This window comes from Cyprinus carpio, chromosome A16 (assembly GCF_018340385.1).
Source record: "Cyprinus carpio isolate SPL01 chromosome A16, ASM1834038v1, whole genome shotgun sequence".
Taxonomy (NCBI): domain Eukaryota; kingdom Metazoa; phylum Chordata; class Actinopteri; order Cypriniformes; family Cyprinidae; genus Cyprinus; species Cyprinus carpio.
The window spans coordinates 22,517,985-22,541,984 of NC_056587.1; the positions used below are offsets into that span (position 1 = coordinate 22,517,985).

Genomic DNA, 24,000 nt, shown 5'->3' on the forward strand with positions numbered 1-24,000 from the left:
AATCTGGATTTAATCTTTATGTAATTATACTCTAATTGTCTTCATTTTCTTTAGATGCTGCTTTTGTAATTTGTTTCTTTTAAGTAAATTTCTCCATTAAAAAAAGTGAAATTGAATAATCATTACCTCGCGGTTAAGCATAAAAGATATTTAATAAATTGGGCTAAAAATAAGTAATTTAATTATAATATCAATATTGTCTAAAAAATATATATAAAGTACAATAGTGCAAGATTGTATTAAAAACAAACTATAAGTGCCAAATCAACTCTTTTTTAAATATGCATTAAATATTTATGTACTGTAGTTATACTTCAGTTGTCTTCATTTTTTACTGTCAGTTGTAAACTGTGAAATTGATCGATCATTACCTTCAGAAGCTATAAACTTAATTAATTCAGGCATATTAAATCATATTTTTGAATAGGATAACACTGTTAATTCACATGTTTCTGCATGTCAGTACTTTTTTGAATTGAGAAATCAACAAATGCAAGTACAGAAAAAACATTAGGAATCATTTCGTATAGATGAAGCGCTAAATGTTTTATTGATCATGACGCAAGGTAAGGCTGTTTCTCCACCTCTTGTATGTAACCAATCGTTTTATATCGCCATGTAGGAGCTCGACATGTCCGTCTGGTCTCTTTTCAACTCGTTTCTTTCATGCATATTCATGCACACCGCACATGTGTGTGTTTTTGGGGTCAGTCGGCGGAAGATAGCGGTCTGGATGATGCTGGCTGGCTGAGAGAGAGCTGCTCTCCCCGCGGCGGAGGATCACACACTCAAGCCGAATGCAACGCAGTCTCATCTGGATTCATATCCACGGCTCTTTCCGCTCGGGTATGGACTGCTGGAGTATTTTAGCAGGGTATAAGCACCTCGGACGCTTCTGCGTTAAAGTAGTTTAAGCAGTAATGTGAATTGAAGTATGTATGAAATGTTTCACTGGTGTGGTAGTTCATGACCTTTTAACACTTCAGATTTACTGTGCATGTGCAAACCCTCTTTTGGCATTTAAAACTTTTTACTAAAAAGACACAATGAAACATTAGCAATAAAAAGGCGTGGAAGCAGTTAATTTTGAGGCTGATCTTTGCATGTGCGTTTATAGAAGTTTCACTTTCACATGCCACATTTATGGGAGGAGAATGTTTTGATTTACTAAGGCTTGCAGCAGTCAGTTTACTAGTATGTGCAGCATTATTTAAAACCAAAAAGCATGTCTTAATGTCCCGATAACCGATATGTAGAACCAATATTTATTTATTGTTTCACTTTTATCTGCTGTTTCTGCTGGAGAGTTTAGTAGAGGTCTAACGATATTGATATCATTTTTTTCTAACCAATAACGATTACTTTGTTTATCTGAAATCTTCAAATCTCAAAACGAACACTAGATGGCGGCATATATCGGTGAATCCAATATTACAAAGCGAATATCCGTTTATGAAAAATGCTTAAATATCAGGAAAAAATTTCAGTCAAACCGATTATCGGTTGATCTCTAGAGTTTAGTGTATATTTGTGGGTTCATACAGGCCGTGACGATGAAGGAAGCTCTCTCCGCTAAAGGCAGACACATGCAACGCAGTCTCAGCACGCCCAACATCCAGCATGTAAGACCAGATCTACTGTTTACTTGTGTATAGAAACAAAACACTGTCCATTGTGTAACAGGACTGTAATATATATTTGTTTAGAGCTCTTGTTGTACACCGGACGGGACTGGATGTGAGGATGAGGACGTAAAGGTTAGTGTACACTTACTACAGGTGGTGTGTTTGTTGTGAATGTCTTTGTCTGAAAGTTGACTTTATTTCCACAGACTCACTGTGACAGCCACATGGATGTCACAGAGGCCAGTGTACATGAAGCTTCACTCAACAGTCCTCTCGCAAAAGACACGCCTGTCAAAAACAAAGAGAATCAGGGTAAATTCATGTATGATGCTCAACTTATCTTTCTGCTAGGATGTAGCAAGCATCCTAAAAAAAAGAACATTACTGTAGTTAAAACAATATTAAAGAATATAAATAAACAATTTAATAAATAATAATAATAAGAATATTGTTGTTGTAAAACTTCAACACTTCGAAATAAAAAAATGCTAAAATTTGTAATAATTTGAAAAAAGTTATTGTTAGTTGTAAATAGTACATGTAACTTTCCAACACTTAAAAATCAAAGGAAAATAGCTAAAAAAAAAATATTATATATATATATATTATATATATATATATATATATAGATATATATATAGTATATATGTATATGTATATATATATATAATATATATATATATATGTATGTGTATATATATATATTAGCAGTAAATTGTAAATGTAATTTTTTTAACACGTCTAAAAATAAAATAAAAATAAATATTTATATATAAATAAATACAGACCTTTTAAGTTTTTGTTTATAGCGCCTTTAAACATCTTAATGCATCACTGCATGCAAACATTCTCCTCAGGATCGGTGCCAGAGAGTCCAACGTTCTTCAACTCCAGTCCGTTTAAGGTTCTGTCTCCTCAACCGCCCAAATTCCTCAAATCTCTCTTGCCACTGAAGGAGGAGAACAAAGTCAAACGTTCTCTGGAGTCACAGCCTTTGCTGGGACAGGAGGTGATTAACACACACACACACACACACACACACACACACACACACACACACACACACACACACACACACACACACACACACACACACACACACACACACACACACACACACACTCAATACTTCGTTCCCATTATGTCTCACATTTTCACACATCATTCATATTGTGTTTTCACCCTCCATATTCTCACATATTTTATGATCTGACAATGATTCAGGCTCTAATCCCTGTCTTAAAGTGTTTCTAAGTGTCTCTCAGTCCACAGAGAAGCTGTCTTTCAGACAGGGGCCAAAGTAAACACTAAATTAAGGTCCAAATGCAAGTGAAAATCACCAATCGGCTGGTAATTTCATTGGGATCTTTAAGATGATCCTGATGATGCTTTGTAAGAATCCTCATCTGAATCTTACTAGTGACATTAGTTCAGCTTAAATCAAAGATGTATAACAAAATTTGCTTAAGAAAAATTAACCACCCAAATGTAAATATGATTACAAAATGTAAAACAAAAAAGCAAAATATAATTTTCAGTGAATTTTTTTCTTTTTGCTTGTAAATTCACCTCATATTAGTTCATTTTGGACCCTGTTCCCAGCATGCCTCAGTCCCTCAAGCCTGTTCATTTATACAGCCACAGATGTATTCAGACTGACCTCTACATGATGTTGAACCTGTTTACCTGAAGTATGAGTTTAAAGGAATAGTTCACCTAAAAGAATGTTAATTCACTTTATTTAAAGTTTTGATTAAATTTTGATTTAATACGTCTAAAATGTTAAGTAAAGTAATAAAATATTTTCCTTACACCTTAAATATATGTGGGTTTTTATATTGTAATTACATTATTATTTACAAAGAAGTAATGTAAATATTTAAATAAAACTAAAGAATTATATATAATTCTTGGACGAATTATATATACATACATATATGTAAAAATACTTAAAAATTATATTAAATTACATGAGAAATTATAATGATATAGACTACTGTTTTGACACTTTTCTGTAATTTTTGTCAGGGTTATTATCATTCATTAAAACTAAAAATATTATTCAAACTTTAATATATATATATATATATATATATATATATATATATATATATATATATATATATATATATATATATATATATATATATATATATATATATATATTAGCTGAAAAACTTATTCAGCTGAATACATAGGCAGTATTTCTAATTTTCGTTTAGTTAAATTTAAATAATTAAAATTACTACCTGGAAATAAATAAAAACTGAACTAAAATAAATTAAACACAAATATATATATTTATTTAAAAAAAAAAAAAAGAGAAAAGCACATAAAATATTACTGAAATAAAATGAAAAATTAAGCTAAAATTAAAATGAAAACAGAAAATATAAAAATAAAAGCTAATTCAAATTTTTATTTAAAAAGTATACTTTGTAGCATTGTATGTAAAATAGCAGCTCTGATATTTTATAAAACGTCTGATTTTGTGTTCAGTGAAGAAAGACGTAAATAATATGAGGAATGTCAGAACAACATGAACATGAGTTTTTGTGCTAACTATTCCTTTAAAAGCGCTGAATCTGTGGCTGTGTGCATGTGCACTCACCTGTTGGCTCTGCTGCATGGCCCGTGTGAAGTGTGCTGTTGTGCCCTGATTGCAGAGCATGTGTTAGTTTGCGGACCCCGACGGCCCCTGGTCCAGACCCAGGGCTCAGAGCGAGGGTCGTGGCACCAGTGACATCAGCAGCAGCTCAGCCAATCACAGACAGCCCAGACTGAGCACTGATCTCACTCACACGCAGCCGCACGCTGCTGTAAGTCAACACACGCATGTCGCATACTACTTAGTACTACTAGGAAGGGCTCTCTTGAAACTGTAGATTGCCACAGAAAATAATTTTTAACCTGTCCATTATGTTGTATATTTCTTTTAAATATGATACCTTTTTAAATTTTTACATTTTATTTAATTTTAAATCTAAAACATTGCATTGCAAATATTTTCCTTACACCTTGAATATATGTGGGTTTTCATATCTTAATCATTATTTACAGAAAAGTTGTTCAACATATTTTAATTAAAACTATAACATTTTATATAATTATTAGAATTTATATATTTTATATAAAGTTTTTATATATATATATATACTTTTACATAAATATATTAAACATTAATATTATAAAAGATACTGCAAATTTGTTTTTAAAGAACAAGGAATTTTAATAATGTATATATATATATATATATATATTATATATATATATATAATATATATATATATATATATATATATATATAATTTTAAAATTTGTAAAACATATGAACATATAATACTATTGTAAAACTATTATATTTTTGCATTATTATTGCAGTTATTGACAAGTAACTGACAGCATCCCAGGCGTAATTCCTTGGTATTATCTTGAAAATAACTTTTTAATATTTCTTCTCGTAAACAAATTCATTACATTCATATACAAACAGGAAGGTTTAATTTCTGCATTGCATCACTTTTAAAATGTATGATGCTGCCTCATCATCGTCATCATCTCATTGTATCCCATCTTCCTCATGTGAATGATAAGTAACTGCACTTCACGTACCACACTGCTTGTTACAAAGCTAATTAACTCTCACTGCTTTTTATATTCAGTAGACTTGTCTGCACTGGAAGCGCTCGATATGATACACTCTCAGCTGATGAATCTGCTGTGTGTATTTTTGATGCACAAGAAGCTAATCAAGCCACTGTGTTCCCTATATTTCTGAAATAAAATAATTTTACTTACAAGTACCATATGTGTTAAGTTACTATGAATTCATCGATTATATGCACCACTTTTGATACGTACGCACTATGGGGGGTAATGGTACACAAACATGACGGTTCTGTAAGGTTTCGGTACAGCTGTGGGAAAAACTATAAATTAATATTTATTTTGATGTAATAATCAACACTAGGATTTAAAAAATGTATGCAAACATGTAAATTGCACATAATGCAGTTTTTAAATGCAAATTTCTATTTGTTGGTGAAAAATGATTATTTTACACAGTGGCTGTCATAATGTGTTTCATAACAGATTTATTTTAAAAATTCATTAAATAATTAAGACATCACTAACAGGGAAAGTAAAATATAATGAGTATATAGTGTAATTTTTCGAGAAAATGCTCTTCTTGAGACTTCATTTCTCTAGCGAACTAACAAGCTGTGGACACTGATAACTTGCCTAAGGTAAATGAAATGCTACGTGACATTTTGTTTACATGTTTTATTGCCTTCTTTCCACGTTGAAACACTGATTGAGCGACTACATGAGGCATGAGATGTTCATTCATGTTTATTTTAACATTAAAACTAGTAGTAAAGAGGAAGGGGCGATCGTGCTGCCATTGAAATGAGGCTTTATACAGCGATCTGTCGCGCCACATCAAAGAGCGTTAAAACTGCATTTATTATTATTTGAATTTCCTTGAATGTCACTTGAAAGATGAGACTGTGTAGCAATATGTAAAACTGGAGTTTTCCAATGAAGTAACGTGCATGCTGTGGTTAAACCAATGATGTATTTGTTCTTTACACATGTGTACCGAACCGAAAGACCCACAAAATTTCGGTACGACTATGTGTACCGTTACACCCCTAGTACGCACTATAGGTGCGCCATTTTCCAGATCGAAGTTCTGAGGCAGTGTGCCATCACAATTGGTCTTTTATCAAACTCTGATAAATTGGCAGCTTTTCCTGCTCTGACACCGAACACTCTACTGACTGGAAGCCAGTACTCGGGTGGTATATATACTGCTCTATGAACCACATCTGCAGCACCATTCAGTTTGCCAGGTGTGGTCATTGCTCTAGGCTGGGGGTGATCATAATGTAATGGCTTATTGGTGTGAAAATCTAAATTCTTAGGTGACATATTGCTTCAATGCTTCCAGTGTAGATGACTGAAATGATTTAACACTGGATGTATCCATTATCAATACCCTGTTGTAGACAAAATGACGGGAAAAAGTAGAGGATGTGCTTCAGGATTTCTTTACAAGGGGATGGTAGAGTCCCTCCTGATCACTGCTTTGCTGTTTGTTTCCTGTTTGGTCATTGATGATATATCAGGATTCAGAGGAGGAGGATCCTGACATGGATTCAGCCTTTATCCGTTCCAACGATCCATGCCTCTGGTCTCTGGAGCTCCAAAAAATTCAAGCCTTACATCCCAGAGGATTTTGCCAACTTTGAGGTGTACAATGCCAACCTTGACACCCAAGAGGGGGCCATGTGTGTGCAGGGAGAAATGGCGCCGGGGATCGGAGAGTTAACAGGGACACAGGCTGTGGAAAAAGAAGTGTCCCGTAGTCCCACGGCCAGCTCATGCACGAGCGGCTACTTCTCCCATAGTGCCCTCGAACGCCACGCTCTCCGACGTGCTCTTCAGCGGTAGCGATAGTTGCGACCAGCTCAACAGCAGAGAACCTGCAGACCCTCAGGAAGCACCGCACGGAAGAGGGTTGCATCCTTCCAGAAGTGCCTTGGGATCCTGTCCAGCCCAGACTGTTCCCACTCAGCCCTGTTCCCATCACTGCACTGACTGGCACTGTTCCTCTTGGCTTCCCCGCAAATGTATCCAGAGCATCAGTCAAGAATTCACAGACTTTAAGGGTGCAGATGATGGTGTGGCAGAAGAATGCCTTGGTAACATCAGATGGAAGGCGGAATCGATTCCCCAAACTTTAAGGGTGTAGATGATAGCGTAGAAGAAGACAACCTTGGTAACATTGGATGGAAGGTGGAATCGATTCCCCCAAACTTTAAGGGTGTAGATGATAGCGTAGAAGAAGACTATCTTGGTAACACTGGATGGAAGGCGGAAATCGATTCCCCCAAACTTTAAGGGTGTAGATGATAGCGTAGAAGAAGACTACCTTGGCAACACTGGATGGAAGGTGGAATCGATTCCCCCCAAAACTTTAAGGGTGTAGATGATATAGCGTAGAAGAAGACAACCTTGGTAACATTGGATGGAAGGTGGAATCGATCCCCCAAACTTTAAGGGTGTAGATGATAGCGTAGAAGAAGACTACCTTGGTAACACTGGATGGAAGACGGAATCGATTCCCCCAAACTTTAAGGGTGTAGATGATAGCGTAGAAGAAGACTACCTTGGTAACACTGGATGGAAGGTGGAATCGATTCCCCCAAACTTTAAAGGGTGTAGATGATAGCGTAGAAGAAGACAACCTTGGTAACACTGGATGGAAGGTGGAATCGATTCCCCCAAACTTTAAGGGTGTAGATGATAGCGTAGAAAGAAGACAACCTTGGTAACACTGGATGGAAGGTGGAATCGATTCCCCCAAACTTTAAGGGTGTAGATGATAGCGTAGAAGAAGACAACCTTGGTAACACTGGATGGAAGGTGGAATCGATTCCCCCAAACTTTAAGGGTGTAGATGATAGCGTTAGAAAGAAGACAACCTTGGTAACATTGGATGGAAGGTGGAATCGATTCCCCCAACTTTAAGGGTGTAGATGATAGCGTAGAAGAAGACTATCTTGGTAACACTGGATGGAAGGCGGAATCGATTCCCCCAAACTTTAAGGGTGTATATGATAGCGTAGAAGAAGACAACTTGGTAACACTGGATGGAAGGTGGAATCGATTCCCCCCCAAACTTTAAGGGTGTAGATGATAGCGTAGAAGAAGACAACCTTGGTAACACTGGATGGAAGGTGGAATCGATTCCCCCAAACTTTAAGGGTGTAGATGATAGCGTAGAAGAAGACAACCTTGGTAACATTGGATGGAAGGTGGAATCGATTCCCCCCAAACTTCAAGGTGTAGATGATAGCGTAGAAGAAGACTACCTTGGTAACACTGGGATGGAAGGTGGAATCGATTCCCCCAAACTTTAAGGGTGTAGATGATAGCGTAGAAGAAGACAACCTTGGTAACACTGGTGGATGGAAGGTGGAATCGATTCCCCCCAAACTTTAAGGGTGTAGATGATAGCGTAGAAGAAGACAACCTTGGTAACCATTGGATGGAAGGTGGAATCGATTCCCCAAACTTTAAGGGTGTAGATGATAGCGTAGAAGAAGACTATCTTGGTAACACTGGATGGAAGGCGGAATCGATTCCCCCAAACTTTAAGGATGTAGATGATAGCGTAGAAGACAACATTGGCAACATTAGATGGAAGGCGGAATCGATTCCCCCCAAACTTTAAGGGTGTAGATGATAGCGTAGAAGAAGACAACCTTGGTAACATTGGATGGAAGGCGGAATCGATTCCCCCAAACTTTAAGGGCCTGTAGATGATAGCGTAGAAGAAGACAACCTTGGTAACATTGGATGGAAGGCGGAATCGATTCCCCCAAACTTTAGGGTGTAGATGATAGCGTAGAAGAAGACTACCTTGGTAACATTGGATGGAAGGCGGAATCGATTCCCCCCCGCAACTTTAAGGGTGTAGATGATAGCGTAGAAGAAGACAACCTTGGCAACATTAGATGGAAGGCGGAATCAATTCCCCAAGGCATGGATCCCCATGCCCCAGTGCCATCTCCACAATGGGGAAAAAGAGTCTCCCAGTGTCCCAGCACCTTACGCCAAACCACAGCTAGAAAAAAAGTCAAGGACTCAAGTCCTTTGCGGTTGTAGAACCTTCAAGTGGACTCTAGCGAGGACGCGAGAATGGACCAGTTGCTCAGGTTTGCCAGACTGGATGGCCCCCAGTGAGCAAGTTTTGGGTGGGCAAAGGAGTGGGACGGTGCATTATGTTGGAGGGGGTAGAGTTTGCCACAGGCATCTGGGTTGGAGTATAGCTGGACCTTGCAGTAGGGTAGTGAACTCTTCCATGTCTTGCTCTTTGACGCTGAATCGCAAACTCACTCCCCTTTGTAACCTCAGACCTTTCTCTTCCTTCCAAAGGCAAACACAATGGTACAGTCCAGGGAAGGGTGTGGTACTTCCGGTGTGCCACAGGTCATGGCATCTTCGTGAAGCCATCCTGTTTTGACTCGAGAACCTCCGTCCATAGACACCGAAACCTCAACCTGTGCTTTCAGTAGGAGCAGGACATTTACCCAATGGTTTGTAGACGATCTCTTTGGCACCAACGACCCGCCTGGACAAAACCAAGTGCTAACAGAATCCATCCTTCTGATTTGTTCATCACGTTAGAGATTTGTTGGTTTCCTCTGATTCCATGGCAATAAACCCAACCTGTGTGTCTTGTGTTGACGTTGTGTAGGCCTATTTCAGTATCGTCTTTGAATGTCGAGAGTTGCACAGTTGCACAAAAACCGTTTTATATATCATGTATAGCTGTAATACTAACATCCGTCTTGGTTCATTGGTTACCACTTCTTATATGACTAAATGTATTAATCCAATGATGCCTAACTCTAATAGACTTAAGTGAGTCGTGAGATTTGGATGTCTGTTCAAGGTAAGAATGTACTACTGTTTATGACCATTTTGTTTGCGTGATTACTGTATATCAGGTATTACCAAAGACATAGCCTTTCAAATCTGCGTGCAAACTTCTTATGTAGATTACTTTGGCGACGTGTTTTATGCTTGTGTACTTTAATATGTGTTTCGACTACGATTTATGCTAATATGCTAAGTTGCCATATTTCTGGTTGGAAGGCCACATGGCCATCAGAACTTCAAAATTGTGGTCAATTTGTTTTTTTTATAGATTTAATAGTATTTTGATTGGACGGCAAGCCAGATGCTCATATCTTGTGTTGTGTCACTGGCTTGTTGAGTTACTGTAATGTTGAAGGACTGCCAATATTTCGGTTAACAGGGCTGTCTGAACGCTTGCACTGGAGTAACTTATCCTGGATGCACATTAAGTTACGTATATGCACAGACTTTTACCGCATTCTCAGATACTGATTTGACGCTTCTCAGGAGGTTGATGGGAAGTAAGGTCACCTAGTTTGGAGAGCATCTTGTTTTCTCTATCAGACCCCTTGCCCCTTTTGTAGGGAGTGTTATTGGAAAACGCAGATATCCTGATTTGCTTCGTATCAACTTTAGACCCAGAAATGCCCTAAAGTACTGACACAAGCCCTGTTTTATAAACAGGGTGTTTTTTAGATAGTCAACTTCTAGGTTTCAACCCGCATAATAAATGAAGCTTTCGAGCATTTAAATCCATGTGGTTTGACTGTCGAGTAGGATTTTTATTAGTATGTGATACTCAAGCCATATTAATGTTTTTTTATGGTATAAATGGGAGAGGGGCAATTTTGGGGAATGGGAACTGTAGCTTGAAACTAATGCTAGTATGTTTAGTGCCATGACCGGTGCTGTCTGCAGCTCCATAAAGTTCCATTGCTCTGTTTTACCTGAAGAAACTATGGCTCTCATAGAGAAGTGCGATACTGTTGCTGTCAATGGACGGGGGGACGGTAAAAAATGAAAACCCACAGACCTTACTTCAAAGAACACCCCTCTGCTCTCCTTGACAGGAGCTGTACATTCAAAATGTAATGAACATAGTATTACAATATTATAAACCATCCGTCCAGCTATTGTATCGCCTTATATTGTATCTCCCTGCAGATGTTGGTACAAACGATGTTGTAGAATACACCCGAACGTTTGGGTCGGAACGGCAAACACTTTTTGTCTGTGTTTTCTTCCTTTGTATGACATTTATTGGTTGTTTTTTCATTTGATTTGCAAGGCTTGCTCATAAAACTTTGGGTGAACTACTCATTTATCATGTTAGAGATAATAACTAATAATTGTACTTAAGCATAACAATTGTTTATTTGCTGAAATATTTACATTTAAAGCACTAAATCCTTAAGCATATAATTATTCATTGATTATCTTGGGGGGTTTTTTCCACTGATAATCTTCAACCACAATGTAGTTTCAATAGAAAAAAAACACGCCCTGAATTTAGTTCATTAGTTCTCAGATTTTAGACAAAATCAGCTGAACATTTTTAAAGCGAAACCAAAGTGTTTTAATGAATGATTATTTGAAGGGAGTAGCTACAACGTGTATTTTGACAGAGTGTGTGTTGTACTGACCTTATGTTTGATTGATTGGCTGATTTCTTATCTTCCCCAGAAGTAGGTTGTCAACCCTGACTCTGATCTTTGACCTACATTATTGTGTTGAGTTACTGGGTCACTAGGGCTGCGTCCGAACAATCAAATGTTGTGTCACTGTCATTCATAAATCCGTCTCCTGTGGCCCTCATGGGCATTGTAAATTGTCCATCATACGCACACTTTAGAATCACGCCGGAAGGAGTAGGTCATCCGTGGTATTTTATGCCTACTCTTTTACTGTGAATACTGTCTATTCGGACATACTCTACCAGTCAAAAGTGTTTGAACAGTAAGATTTTTAATGTTTTTTAAAGACTTTTTTTCTGCTCATCAAGCCTGCATTTATTTAATCCAAAATACAGCTAAAGCAGTAATATTGTGAAATATTTTTACTATTTAAAACAGCTGTTTTCTATGTGAATGATATCTGGTAAACTGTAATTTATTTCTGTGATGTGCAGCTGAATTTTCAGGCATCACCAATTACTCCAGTCTTCATTGTACATGATTCTTCAGAAATCTTTCTAATATGATAGATTTCACTGCTTAAAGAAACCATTATTATTAATAAATAATAGTAACATATTGTGGATGAAGTTGCGATGTAATTTTTTTAGGATTCTGTGATGAAGATAGCCAGAGCATCCAAAGATACCAAGTCTGCAGTTGTATCTGAAAAGTAAAACGCTTTACCGTACACTTTACACCACTCCTATCCATTCAAGCTTAAAAGCACCAAAGTTCCAGATTATACAAGGATGCTTGAAATTGATAAACAGTCTTTGGGGGGGGGGTTAATATAGAAATAAAAATGCTTTTATTTAGCAAGCAAGGATGCTTGAAATTGATAAACAGTCATTTATAAAGTAAATACATTTATAATGTTACAAAGTATTTCTATTTCAGAACTAAATGCTGCTCTTCTAGAACCTTTCTATTCATCAAAGACATTCCACTGAACAACTGGGTAATGATGCTGAAAATTCAGCTTGATCACAGGAATAAATTAGCAAAAATAAATGTAGAAAGCCCAGCTATTTAACAATTAAAAAAAAATAATTTCACAATATATACACCGCTTTTGCTTTATTTAGATCAAACAGATATATAATATATAATATATATATATATATATATATATATATATATTAATATATTATATACATCATATATATATATAATACATAGTATATATAGGCCTTCCAATCCAAAGATACCAAAGGATTAAATCATTGCTTAGTATATCCATTTGAACCGGCAAACAGGCACCAAAAAATATTCTGACATCTTAAACGGAATATAAAATTAATCATTCGGTACACGTGAAGGAGTGAGGAACGCAAGTATGAGTAATACACTGAGAGGAAGGTAGATTCTGAGGGCGTGGGCGTGGTTAGACCAGACTTGGGCGGGGGGCGTTACTGAATGTGGGCGTGGCCCTGTGTCCGCGTAGTGCGTGAGAGCGCAAAAAACCATACGGCCGTGTTGAGGTCGTTCCTGACCCGACGCGATAGTTCGCTGCGGTTCTTTCGACATCCTACCAAAATCATCCCGAGCTCATGTTACTGCTGCTGAAATCTTGGCCTGTTTGAGTCGTCTGTGAGGATGCCCAGCTCTCAGACGAAGGCCAACCACATACACCAAGATCTTCGTCGGAGGTCTCCGTATCAACCACCGACTTCAAGCCTCAGGAAATACTGTGAGGTGTTTGGATTGAAATCGAGGAAGCTGTTGTCATTACTGACAGACAAAGGGGAAAACTGATCGAGCCGCTTGGCAGCTACTCATTTATCATGTTAGAGAGTTTACAAACACTTTTGTCTGTGTTTTCTTCCTTTGAATGACATTTATTGGTTGTTTTTCATTTGATTTGAGAGGCTTGCTCATAAAACTTTGGGTGAACTACTCATTTATCATGTTAGAGATAATCTAATAATTGTACTTAAGCATAAACAATGTTTATTTGCTGAAATATTTACATTTAAAGACTAAATCCTCAAGCATATAATTATTCATTGATTATCTTGGGGGGTTTTTTCCACTGATAATCTTCAACCACAATGTAGTTTCACTAGAAAAACCACACGCCCTGAATTTAGTTCATTAGTTCTCAGATTTAGACAAAATCAGTGGAACAGTTTTTAAAGCGAAGTGTTTTAATGAATGATTATTTGAAGGGAGTAGCTACAACATGTGTATTTTGACAAGAGTGTGTTGTACTGACCTTATGTTTGATTGATTGGCTGATTTCTTATCTTCCCCAGAAGTAGGTTGTCAACCCTGAGTCTGATCTTTGACCTACATTATTGTGTTGAGTTACTGGGTCACTAGGGCTGCGTCTGAAATCACGTTGAGTCACTGTCATTCATAAATCCTCTCCTGTGGCCTCATGGGATTGTAAATTGTCCATTAGGTCATCCGTGGTATTTTATGCCTACTCTTAGTAGGTTCATCGTGGTATTTATGCCTACCTTTTACTGTGAATACTGTCATTCGGATATACTATAACAGTCCAAAAAGTGTTTGACAGTAAGATTTTTAATGTTTTTTAAAGACTTTTGTTCTGCTCATCAAGCTGCATTTATGTAATCCAAATACAGCTAAGCAGTAAATATTGTGAATATTTTTACTATTAAAACAGCTGTTGTCTATGTGAATATCTGTTAAACTGTAATTTATTTTCTGTGATGTGCAGCTGAATTGTGCAGCATCAGTCTCCAGTCCATTTCACATGATCTTCAGGAAATCATTTTAATAGATGATACTGCTTAAGAAAATTTTATTCTTATTAATAATTAAATATATTCAAACAGGGGAGTAATTTTTTTTAGGATTCTTTGATGATAGAAAGATCCAAAGATAAGCATTTATCTGAAATAAAAGCTTTTGTAACATTCATTACACTCTACCATTCAAAAGCTTGGTCAGTATTATATTTAAGTTTTATTTTATATTGTTGGGGGGGGGGGGGTAAAGAGCAATAAAAAATGCTTTATTTGCAAGCAAGGATGCTTGTTGAAATTGAATTTCTAAACAGTCATTTATAAAGTAAAACATTTATACTGTTACAAGATTTCATTTCAGATAAAATGCTGCTCTTCTGAACTTTCTATTCATCAAAGACTTTCCACTGAAACACTGGGGTAATTGATGCTGACAATTCCGCTTGATCACCAGGAAGAATAGACAAAAATAAAATAGAAAGCACGCATGTAAAATTCAAAAAAAAAGATTTCACAATATTACCGCTTTTGCTTTATTTAGAATCAAACATATTATATATATATATAATATCTATATATATATTATTATATAATATTATAAATATACCATATCATATATAGATAACAAATATATAGCCTTCCAATCAAAGATACAAAGGATTAAATCCATGGCTTAGTATATCATTTGAACCGGCAACAGGCACCAAAAATATTCTGACATTTAAACGGATAAAATTAATCATTAGTCACGTGAGAGTGAGTAAGCAATATGGTCAACCACTGAGGGAAGGTAGATATGAGCGTGGACGTGGTTAGACCAGGACAGTGGGCGGGGGGTTAATGTCTGTGGGCGTTGGCCTGTGTCCGCGTGTGCGTGAGAGACCTCCAAAACCTATACGGAGTGTTTGAGTTCTGTATCCTGAGAGACGCCCGCTATTCGCTGCGTTTTTCTACCTCATACCAAATCATCCGAGCTCTGTACTGCGCGGAAACTTTGGCCCGTTTGAGTCGTCGTGAGGATTGCACAGCTCTCAGAAGGACACCACATACACCAAGATCTTCGTCGGCGGTCTTCCGTATCCACCAACCGACTCCAGCCAGAAATACTTTGCGGTGTTTGGAGAAATCGAGGCGAAGCTGTTGTCATTACTGACAGGGACAACGGGGAAATCCAGAGGTATGGATTTGTTCAGCTGTCTCTCCTGTCTATCTATCAATCATCTATCTATCTATCTATCTATCTATATATCTATTATCTATCTATTTAGTATCTATCTATCATCAGTGTTATTTTTGTAAAGATACTATTAATAGATCAGAGATACTGTTATAGGTTTGTATGATTTTAACCACGTTTTTTATTTTTATATTTTCCAGGTATATGGTTATTTTAATGAGTGTTACGAATTTCTCTGATTTAGTATTTTTTTAGTGTGTGTGTGTGTTAGTCTCTTATTTGTATTAATATTATTCATAAGTTTATTTTGATATTTTAGTAAAACTTTTAGTGATTTTGTTGTGTTTTTGTAATGTATATATAAATATAGCTATTTTAATACATCAAGTTAAACCAAATTAAAATGAGAAAGGTTGCTTTGTAAACTAGCTGAAATAAAGCAGTATTTTTATGGCTTTAGTTTTTGTTCACTATAATAGCCCTGATTGTTGTCTGTCACATTCACACGGAGCATCACTGAAAACCCTGAGTTTGTCTTGTGCTCCTCGTCTCGTGTATGTTTAGGTGACGATGTCTGATCGAGCCGCGGCAGAAAGAGCCTGTAAGGACCCAAACCCCATCATAGACGGCAGGAAAGCCAACGTCAACCTGGCGTACCTCGGGGCCAAACCACGGATCATGCAGCCGGGTAAGAAGATCCGGTCACTTCTGCTCACCAAACCTGCATTTATTTAATCAGAAATACAGAAAAAGCAGTAATATTGTGAAATATTTTTACTATTTAAAATATCTGTTTTCTATGTGATTATCTGTTAAAGTGTAATTTATTTCTGTGATGCGCAGCTGTATTTTTTATAACATTATACACTCTAACATTCAAAACATTGGAGTCAGTATCATTTTATTTTTATTTTCTTGGGGAAAGAAATGATAGAAATTAATACTTTTATTTAGTAAGGGTGCTTTAAATTGATCAAAAGTCATGATAAATACATTTAGAATGTTATAAAAGATTTCTGATTTCTTCTGAACTTTCTATTCATCAAAGAAACCTGAAAAAATTCTACTCATCTGTTTTCAACATAATAATAATAAATATTTTTTGAGCAGCAAATCATCATATTAGAATGGTTTCTGAAGATCATGTGACTCTGAAGACTGGAGTAATGATGCTGAAAATACAGCTGCGCATCACAGAAATAAATTACAGTTTAACAGAGATTCACATAGAAAACAATTATTTTAAACAGTAAAAATATTTCACAATATTACTTTTTTTGGTGTATTTCTGATCAAATAAATGCATGTTTAATGAGCAGAAGAGACTTCTTTAAAAAACATTAAAAATCATACTGTTCAAAAACGTTGTACTTTTGGTCATTATATGTGTTTTTCTTGTATTATTAAAATATAAAAAAAAAAAAAATGCAATAAGGTTCCGTTTTTTCACAGGGTTTTCATTTGGTGTCCCCCAAATACACCCTACCTTTATCCAACGGCCTTATGGGTAAGTATAACACGACTATTGATATTGTTTTTGTAGTTTCATTAGTTTTAAAGGAATATTCACCCTAAAATTAAAATTTGCTGAGAATGTGTTCACCCTCAGTTCATCCGAGATTAGGATGAGATTGTTTCTTCATCAGATTTGGAGAAATGTAGCATTGCATCAGTTGCTCTGCAGTGAATGGGTGCCGTCAGAATGAGAGTCTGATAAAAACATCACATTAATCCACAAGTAATCCAGTCCATCAGTGCACATCTGGAGAAGACAAAAGCTTTTCTTACATTCTTTTCTCTTTTTTTCACACAGCGTTTCTCTTCTCAAGTGAATCTATGTTTTTATAATAAATGCATTTTTATCGTTACGCTATAATCGTCTCATATTTAATGTATTTATATTGGGCTAAGAGCATCATCGCTCCAAAGTTCACTGAATGAAAATCAATATGTAGACGATTTAACATATATTGTTAAATATATAAATATGAGGATATTCCGACGGCACCGTACCCATCACCGCTACAGATGCAATGCTACATTTCTCCAAAAAAAAAAAAAAACACAAACTAATCCTATATATATATTTTCTTTGGTATGGGGTAAAATAATCACATTATCCTACTCAAAAACATCAACATGTAAAAGATCTCATCTTAGACTAATTGTTGATTCTATCTTAGGACTAATTATTTTGGTTGCGCCTTTGTTTTTAGTTATGTGTTGTGTGGTATCACATTCGAGTCATTAGACACGCTTCACCACTTTGAAAAAGACACGCTTCACCTGACATCAGCCTAATTTCATATTAAATTATGATCTCTCATATTCCTAGCTGTTGCAATACTCCGAAGGATATATGTGTGTTGATTTCTGTGCATTGTGGATGGATTCCCTGTGTCATATAATGCTGTTCTCCTTGTGTCGTAGAGATAGTGAGGACGCATCATTCCCGCCACGTATCCTCCCCCTTTCCACCAGGTTATGAGGTGCGTGCGTCTGCATTTTACCTGTGTGGATGCTGTAAAAGGCTTATTTGCTTAACTCCCGTGCCCGTCCGTGCCTCCTCTTCCCAGCCGCGACTCAGTGTTACTGTCTCTCTCTCTGATCTGACAGGCTCACGCCTATTAACGCCACTCGCTAGTGAACGTTTTAACAAAGTCAGAATTCATAAGCGCCACCGGTAGACTCCAAACATCACGGCGACAGCTTGCATGGACGTTGTTGTTGTTTTTGGAGAGTAGCTTTGGTGTGCGTTTGGATCTGAAGTGGTTTTTATAGCTAAACCGTGTGCTTTAATAGAAATGAGTGAATAAGGTAAGACGTGGGGGTTCGGGCTGATGGTCGTATCTTTTGCCATTTTCCATGTTCTTTCTCGATTTGTTGATTGTGCACAGCTTGTTTGAGTTTATTTTTATTTATTTTTTCATTTAAACGGGCGTTTCGGCATTTTGTTGTTGAAGGGCTCAGAGTCTCCCTCAAAACAAAACAACTCACGGCTTGCATGCTGCTGTGTATCTCGTGCCTCTAATCGAATATTTTACTAATGAATCATTTGCCTTTAATTTGTCTTTTCTTCTTACAGTGACTTAGATTCTCTTTTCTCAAAACCTCTTTGTGAATTCAATTCTATGCCAGGTGACTTTTAATACGGTTTTGGTGTTAACATATTTCTAAATTTAAATAAAATAAGCTAAAAATAAAATATTCAGCTCATTTTAATACAGTTTGGTGTTGACATATTTCTACATTTAAATAAAATAAGCTAAAAATAAAATATTCAGCTGATTTTAATACAGTTTGGTGTTAACATATTTCTAAAATAAATTAAAATAAGATAAAATAAAATATTCAGCTGATTTTAATACAGTTTGGTGTTAACATATTTCTAAAATAAAATAAGATAAAAAAAAATCAGCTGATTTTAATATAGTTTGGTGTTAACATATTTCTAAAATAAATTAAAATAAGATAAAATAAAATATTCAGCTGATTTTAAAACATATTATTAACAAAATACTAAAAAAAAAAAAATAAGTAAAATATTCAGATTCAAAAATATTCAGCTGATTTAAAACAGTTTGGTGTTAACATATTTCTAAAATAAAATAAGATTAGCTAAAATAAAATATTCAGCTGATTTTTAATACAGTTTGGTATTAACATATTTTAAAATAAAAAAAAGATTCAAAAATATTCAGCTGATTTTAATATAGTTTGGTGTTAACATATTTTACAAAATAAAAATAAAAATGAGCTAAAATAAAATATTCCAGCTGATTTTTATATAGTTTTTGATAACATATTTCTAAAATAAATAAGATTTAAAAATATTCAGCTGATTTTAATATAGTTTGGTGTTAACATATTTTCAAAAATAAAATAAAAATGAGCTAAAAGCAAAATATTCAGCTGATTTGTACACAGTTTGGTGTTAACATATTTTCTAAATAAAATAAGATAAAAAAAATCAGCTGATTTTAATACATAGTTTGGTAACATATTTCTAAAATAAAAATAAAATGAGCTAAAACAAAATATTCAACTGATTTTAATACAGTTTGGTGTTAACCTATTTCAAAATAAAAATAAGATTTAAAAAAATTCAGCTGATTTTAATATAGTTTGGTGTTAACATATTTCTAAAATAAAATAAAATGAGCTAAAATAAAATATTCAGCTGATTTTAATACAGTTTGGTGTTAACATATTTCTAAAATAAAATAAAATGAGCTAAAATAAAATATTCAGCTGATTTTAATACAGTTTAGTGTTAACATATTTCTAAAATAAAATAAAATGAGCTAAAATAAAATATTCAGCTGATTTTAATACAGTTTGGTGTTAACATATTTCTAAAAATAAAATAGATTTAAAAAATTCAGCTGATTTTAATACAGTTTGGTGTGCTGTTTTGTATTTTACAGAAATAAAATAAGAATGAGCTAAAATAAAATATTCAGCTGATTTTAATAGAACAGTATTTAACATATTTCTAAAATAAAATATTCAGCTGATTTTAATACAGTTTGGTGTTAACATATTTTTTAAAAAAATAAAAATAGCTAAAATAAAAATATATATGTTTTTATAGTATATTTTGATTTCAGTTAAGTTTATACTATTATAGTTTTAATTAATATTTGAGATCAGTTTTTTTTATTTTTATATTTACCCCGGTTTATATAGTTTTCATTTTAAGTTTTGTTTGTTGTATTATTTTGTTTGTGTTTTGTCATTGTTGTTTTTCAGTTTTAGTTGGTGCGATTGCCTTTGCAAGTAGTTGAAATAAAAATATTTGTATATTTTGTTTTATTTCAGTTAAAGTTTTTTTTTTATGTTTTAGGTTTTAGTTAACTATAATAACATCATATTTCTAAGCTAAAATCTTGATACTCTAATAAGCGTAAAAAAATCGCAGCACACATTTAAATTTATTCATTCATCTTACAAGTGAGGAATACGACACGAAATTCATCTTAAAGAGGCAAAAATAACACAAGAAGTGCTAGCAAAATTTCAAATATCACCCAGAATACATAGATATTGGGTAAAATAGTCCATTGTAAATTCATTTAAATGTTTTGATCAATGTTTTCTGTATTGCAAGTATATTTGACATTTCTCTCATTTCATCTAACTTAGATTAATTTAATTTCACTGACATTGTCTTAATGAACTCCTTTGGCTTCTTTGCAGTGGATGCATGAGATAATGCCTTAAAATTTGGCCAAAAGAAGGTAAATTACTGTTAGTTTCAAACATCAGTACTTGCTGCTACATGCTTTTTGTTATTTGTATATTTTGTAAAGATAAATCTTTGATTATCTTAAAAAGCACTAAATGTTGAAATGTTGCCTTGGCAACTAGCTGAAATAAAATAAATTTAAGACTTTTTGCATTTTATTTTATTTCAGTTAAAGTTTATACGATTATAGTTTTTATTTGTGTTTTATTTAAGTTTTGGTCATTTATTTGTTTGTTTTTGTCTTTTTTTCATTTATTTTTTTATATATGTCTAAATAGTTTAATTACCATTTTAGTACATAAAGTTGATTTAACCACATTAACCAGTACATTAATACATTAGTACATTAACCCCCAGATCCTCCTGTCAACCTTACCTAAAGTCTTCACAGTCTTACCTTACCAAAGTCTTACAAAGATAGGTCCTTTAAAGTATCTTGGAGAGGTGAGGTGTGCAAGTCGCAACATTTAACTACTGGGGTGCCTCAGGGCTCAGTTCTTGGACCACTTCTCTTCTCTGTCTACATGCATCATTAGGTTCTGTCATTCAGAAACATGGCTTTTCATACCACTGCTATGCTGAAGACACTCAACTCTACCTCTCATTCCATCCTGATGATCCGACGGTAGCTGCTCGCATCTCAGCTTGTCTAACAGACATTTCTTGCTGGATGAAGGACCATCACCTGCAACTCAACCTTGCCAAGACCGAACTGCTTGTGGTTCTAGCAAACCCATTGTTTCATCACAATTTCACCATCAAGTTAGGATGCTCACATAAAATTCAAGGCATTAATGTTTGCCTACAAAACCAGCACTGGCTCTGCACCCCTTTACCTAAATTCATTACTTCAGACTTATGTGCCTCTAGAAGCCTGCGTTCTGCAAGTGAACGTCGCTTTATTGTTCATCCCAAAGAAGCACAAAATCACTTTCACACACTTTTACATTAACTGTTCCCTCCTGGTGGAGTGACCTGCACAACTCAATCCGAGCAGCTGAGTCCTTAGCCATCTTCAAGGATCGGCTAAAAACACATCTCTTCCATCTTTATTTGACCCTCCAACTCTAGCACTCTCTATTCTATTTCTATACTTTACAAAATAAAAAAAACACTTGTCCCTTTTAGACTTGCACTCTATTCATTTGCTGCTTGTTTTCTAAAAAAAACACTAGCTTTTTAATCTTTTTGTATTCTATCTGTTTTCTTTTTATTTATTATACTATTATCAAAAGCAAAAAAAAGTCCTCTAACACTAGCTTGCTCAATCCTTATTCACATCAACCCGCTTAATACACAGCTACTTGATAATTTCAAAAACCCTTGCTACGTGTCCTGTGTTAAGCTAAATGAGACTTGTTATAGCACTTGTATATCATTGCTCTTTTGTTGTTTTTGATTGCTTCTATTGTCCTCATAGTCGGAATTAAACTTTGGATAAGCGTCTGATGGTGTTTAAATGTAAGAAATGTAAAGTGAAAATGAGAAATGTTGCCTTGGCAACAAGCTAAATAAATGTAAAAAATTCAGTTAAAGTTTATATATTATAGTTTTAATTATTATTTTGATTAGTTTTTTTTATTTTTATATTTTTTCAGTTTTTAATTTATTGGTTTTTTTTAAGTACAACTATATATATATATATATATATATATATATATATATATATATATATATATATATATATATATATATATATATATATATATATAATTTTTTTTTTTTTTTTTCAGTTTTAGTTAGAAGTACAGCCTTGTCTTTGCAACTAGCTGAAATAAAATAAATTTTTATATTTTGTTTTATTTCATGTAATGAAAATGTTTTTAGTTAATTGTAACAACATCGGCCTCTTGCGGCAGTGCTTGGGAATGTAGCCCAAGCTGTACATTTCATTCTAATACATTTTTTCAAAATGCAACAGCATGACACTGAGTTTGCATATGATCATGTACTCATGTAAAAATTTTTGCAAACCACAGTCTTGCACTGTATCATACTGCTGACCGATCCAGTACACAGTTACTTCTATCCTTCTGATTCAGTCAACTCGTCCCCAATCAAAGACAATGTAAGTCCCAGAGAAGAGCAGCTGCACCGCTGAACTTTAATGTTGTCGGAGCACAACAAATAAGAGCGGCGACGCGGACGACAACAGGTGTTCAGAAAAAACAAGAGATCAGCCCCTGTGTTTGAGATTAACATAGCCTTAATTAGCCCTGAACCTTGGGCAACCCACAAATGTTCCAGGACCCAGAAGGAAGGGGGAAAAAATTCTGTTCGTAGTAAGAAAGGTTGCCGCTGCGGCTTTAGTAATAACAGGGGGTATTTTACACAATGACACAGATCAGTGGGCTGGGTGTTAGGTTATATCTTTTTACCAGGTCTCTATGATACTTTGTAATTAAATCTCATCTTAAAATCTAATGTTTCTGATAGGAGTGTGTTGGGATAATAAGAAATTGGTTTATATTAATTAATATTATACAGTATTTACACCAAATAAAAAGGTAATTGGGAGTTTTTATTGTTTTGTTATCAGAGTTTAGCGCCAATCAGGAATTGGGATTGATTTTCTAAGAACATTCTAAGAAGAAAGAAGTCTGGAATTGTGATGTATAAACTTACAAACTGTGGGAACAAAAAGTCCGGAATTGCTGAGAAAAAAAGAAAATTGGAGGTGTACTTTATAAAAAAAATTATATGTAATTTTAGAATTTTTAAAAAGTTTGAAAAATGAAATGTACTTTATAGAATAAGGGTAAAAATAAGTAAAAAGTCAAAATTTACGAGATGTTATTTTATAATTTTAAAAAAAGCCTGAATAATGAAATGTAATTTTAAAATTCTGAGGGAAGAAAAATAAAAATCATCATATGTAATTTTAGAACGTTTAAAAAAAGTTTGAAGAATGAAATGTAAATTATAGAATTCTGAGGGAAAAAGTCAAAATTTACAAGAGGTAATTTTATAATTTTGAAAAAAGCCTAAATTATGAAATTTAATTTTAAAATTCTGGCGGAAAAAAGTAAAATTACGATATGCAATTTTAGAATTTTGAGTCAAAATTATGAAATGTAATTTTAGAATTTTGAGAAAGTGTCAAAATTATGAAATGTAATTTTTGAAT

The 24,000-nt window shown here is 34.5% G+C and overlaps 2 protein-coding genes across 3 annotated transcripts in view; both read left to right on the forward strand.

Annotated features, from left to right (window-relative positions):
* The window catches only part of LOC109047077 (RNA-binding protein 24-like), a 114,119-nt gene that overhangs the window by 85,793 nt on the left and 4,326 nt on the right, over positions 1–24,000 (forward strand). Inside the window, exons 2-3 of the mRNA XM_042773277.1 lie at positions 16,190–16,313; positions 17,078–17,132. Of these exons, the coding sequence (XP_042629211.1) occupies positions 16,190–16,313; positions 17,078–17,132 (179 nt within the window). The remainder of the gene's footprint in view (positions 1–16,189; positions 16,314–17,077; positions 17,133–24,000) is intronic.
* Positions 568–7,035, forward strand: LOC109046937 (kinesin-like protein KIF13A). 2 transcript variants are annotated; one of them, XR_006162048.1, is made up of 7 exons: positions 568–846; positions 1,545–1,622; positions 1,707–1,757; positions 1,832–1,937; positions 2,483–2,634; positions 4,292–4,444; positions 6,758–7,035. XR_006162048.1 is itself a non-coding variant. In XM_042773279.1 (6 exons), the coding sequence occupies exons 1-6, from the start codon at positions 667–669 to the stop codon at positions 4,301–4,303; spliced, it is 579 nt and encodes a 192-aa protein (XP_042629213.1). In that variant the 5' UTR covers positions 568–666; the 3' UTR covers positions 4,304–4,534. The 2 variants fall into 2 exon arrangements, 1 of the variants encoding a protein (XP_042629213.1); XM_042773279.1 differs by lacking the exon at positions 6,758–7,035 and having other exon boundaries at positions 4,292–4,534.